The 3160-nt window shown below is 34.4% G+C and overlaps 1 protein-coding gene across 1 annotated transcript; it reads left to right on the forward strand.

The window, feature by feature from the left end:
- The first annotated feature begins 703 nt into the window (after window positions 1-703).
- LOC125807260 (protein CYSTEINE-RICH TRANSMEMBRANE MODULE 10-like) lies at window positions 704-1568 on the forward strand. Its single transcript, XM_049486973.1, has 3 exons — window positions 704-752; window positions 857-1148; window positions 1427-1568. The coding sequence occupies exons 1-3, from the start codon at window positions 704-706 to the stop codon at window positions 1566-1568; spliced, it is 483 nt and encodes a 160-aa protein (XP_049342930.1).
- Window positions 1569-3160: the final 1592 nt, after the last annotated feature.

Genomic DNA, 3160 nt, shown 5'->3' on the forward strand with positions numbered 1-3160 from the left:
AAAATGTGCACCAAAATGCAAAGATTTACTGATATATATACCTTTACTCCTATATCTTGATATAGATTTTTGAAGATATAATTAAGTAAATAAAAATGTGCTCTATAGCAATTGAAGTATTTAATTTTGATAGTTACATACCTCAATATGATATAAGTGTAATGACGTTAACGTTATTAGGACGTCGTTTTAGTCATTAGAATAAGGTTTAATTGTAACAACGTTACTGATAAAACAATAACATGATTGAAAGCTATATATATATATATATATATATATTGAAAAATGAAGATGAACTTTTCATTATTAATATTTCTTAGTTTCTTTTTAGAAATTACTGGAAAGAAGAAAAAACAGACGTAGAGATAACAGTGATGCAATGGAGCTAATGCATATGTACGCATGTATGTATATTGCAATATTAATAAATAATATATATTGAGGACCATTAATTCAAGTCCTAAAGTTACGAGGAAAGAAAACTGAGAATCATTAGTATTTTCGTTCCGCAATTTAAATGCATGGTTTAGTTTACTTGTCGTAGAGATGCACTACTCGTCTTGTACGCGCAGATAATAATTTTAATCTAGTGCTCTACACAGGCACTAGATATAAAACTCCTTTGTGTTTCATATCTATAGCTCTCTTCCTATAAAAATCTCAAAATCCCCAACACCAACACCATTTTCAATACTAAATAGTCATGAATAATAACATTCAACAACCTCCTGTAAGTCTCCCACCCCCTCAAGGTAAGAACTCAAATCTTCTCTTTTCTTCGCCATGGTTTTGATATTATCTAGATTCAATCAAATGTAATGTAATTTGATGTTATTATGTATGTGACATGTATTAGGTAATTATCCTCCGCAAGCTTACCCAAATGGGATGTATCCTCCCCCGCCCCAAGGGCATGGATACGCACAAGGTAATTACCCTCCACAGGGAGTAGGATATTACCCTCCTCACCCCCAACCCCAAGGTTATCCTCCGCCCATGGGAATGGGATATCCACCACAAGGTTACCCTCCACAATATTGTCACCCTCCGCAATACGGTGCACCCCCACATGGACATGGACAAGGACATCCTCCTCAAAAACAAAAACAAAATCAAAATCAAGCTACTACTGGTGTCATGGGAGGATGGTATGTCTTATATTTACAATCACCTTATATAATTCACCATTATATTGCCCTCCTAGTTTGTAAGCTTATTTGGTATGACAAAAGTAGAGTTATTTTTCATTAAAAAATCATTAATCAATACAGTAATATATTTTGGATTACTCACTCAAAAATCATTATTAATTCTCATAAGATTAATAGTTGTTCTTAATTTTCATTGTAGTTTGGCTGCTTTGTGTTGCTGTTGTCTCTTAGATGCATGTCTTGAATGAAGGATCAATGATTTTTTTTTGCGCAAGTGGTCTGCAACAGAAGGTGATTCCCAGCTATAGGGTCTGGCTTTACTTTGATGAACCAAAACCCCCTTCATGTGTGCTTAAAATTAAAATGCAATGCTTTCAATTAGTTGCCTTGACAACACTTAAGTTATGTAAATTTTGAGAGATGTTATTAATGCGGATAATATAATTTTGTCAATCCTCATGATCGGATTACAATTCTGCATTCGTGTAGGTTTTCTCTAGGTGTCTTAACAAGATGGAAATGTGAATCAGGGAGAAAATGTGGCAAATTTGTGGCTTATTCAATATAGTTTTGATGTTTTGCTCTTTCTTTCCATCTAAAACACGAATATTTAGAAATCTACGTCTATTGTAGCTCAAAATCGAGCATCTTATTTAATTTTTCCTTTTAATTTGTTTATTGGTATGGTGTCCATTTCTGTACTGGTAACTTTAAGGTTAATTAATTAACTCGTATGAGGATTATTTCTGGATATTTTGGGGAGGGTGTTGATTCTTGAGAATTCAATATTGATGTTTAGAGAGTTGTGAGATTAGAGAAGGAGAGTATGTAGAAGAAGAGGAAATGATATGTCTAACTAACTTAAGTAGTTAGACAATTATAAAGCGACCTTTTTATTAATTAACACTCCCCCTCAAGCTATGCGGTGCAAAAATACACTACAACAAAATTGATTTTTAACGACCAAATTTTAACGAAAGAATATAAATCCAGTCGTTATAAGTATATATATTCCGTCACAATTTTTTTCCCGTCGTTAAAAGGCAATTTTAATATAATATTAACGAAAGAACAATATCCGGACTTTAAGAAAATTAATACCCAGACGTTAATAATAAACTAATGACACATATTAATACCCAGACGTTAATAATAAACTAATGACACATATTAATACCCAGACGTTAATAATAAACTAATGACACATACTTTTATTTTAATTAACAACCCATTTTATTTTAACTCGGGAAAATGCATAAGTACCCCCCCAGCCTATGCCCGAAATCCCAGAGACACACCTAACCTTTACTAAGGTCCTATTACCTCCCAAACTTATTTTTTAATTAATTTTCTACCCCTTTTGGTCCTACGTGGCACTATTTTGGAAAATTTGTCAACACGTGCTGGGCCCACAAGAATAGTGCCACGTAGGACCAAAAGGGGTAGAAAATTAATTAAAAAAAAAGTTCGGGGGGGTAATAGGACCTTAGTAAAGGTTAGGTGTGTCTCTGGGATTTCGGGCATAGGCTGGGGGGGTACTTATGCATTTTCCCTTTTAACTCTTTTATATTTAACAATTTATTTATTTTTAACAAATAACTTATCCTCTATTACCCTATCCACCCACCCATCAGATTTAGGTCTCCCATTACCCCCACCCATCCATGAGAAAACATCGAGCTTCAGAGAGATGATGAACAATCTTCTCGATTTTTCCGCTCACAAACTTGCACCACGCACGCCACCTTCTCCACCACTTCGATGAGATGCGGCAGTTTCTCAACACATCGTCCTTCTCTTACGCTAGAAAGTGAGATACCTCCCTAGATAACTCCTAGAACTGATTTGTTGGAGAAAAATCAGCAAAACAGACCACGAAAATTCTGGTACCTTTAACTCCAGGTATCTGTTCAAACACTTATAAAGGAAATCAACGCCATTTTTTTCTAATTGCAGAAGTCAGCTTTCGTTTTTGACTCTAAATTTCACCTGATTGTTGTTGTTGTTTG

The sequence above is a fragment of the Solanum verrucosum genome, unplaced genomic scaffold (assembly GCF_900185275.1).
Source record: "Solanum verrucosum unplaced genomic scaffold, falcon-dt-bn FXZP01000153.1, whole genome shotgun sequence".
NCBI lineage: Eukaryota > Viridiplantae > Streptophyta > Magnoliopsida > Solanales > Solanaceae > Solanum > Solanum verrucosum.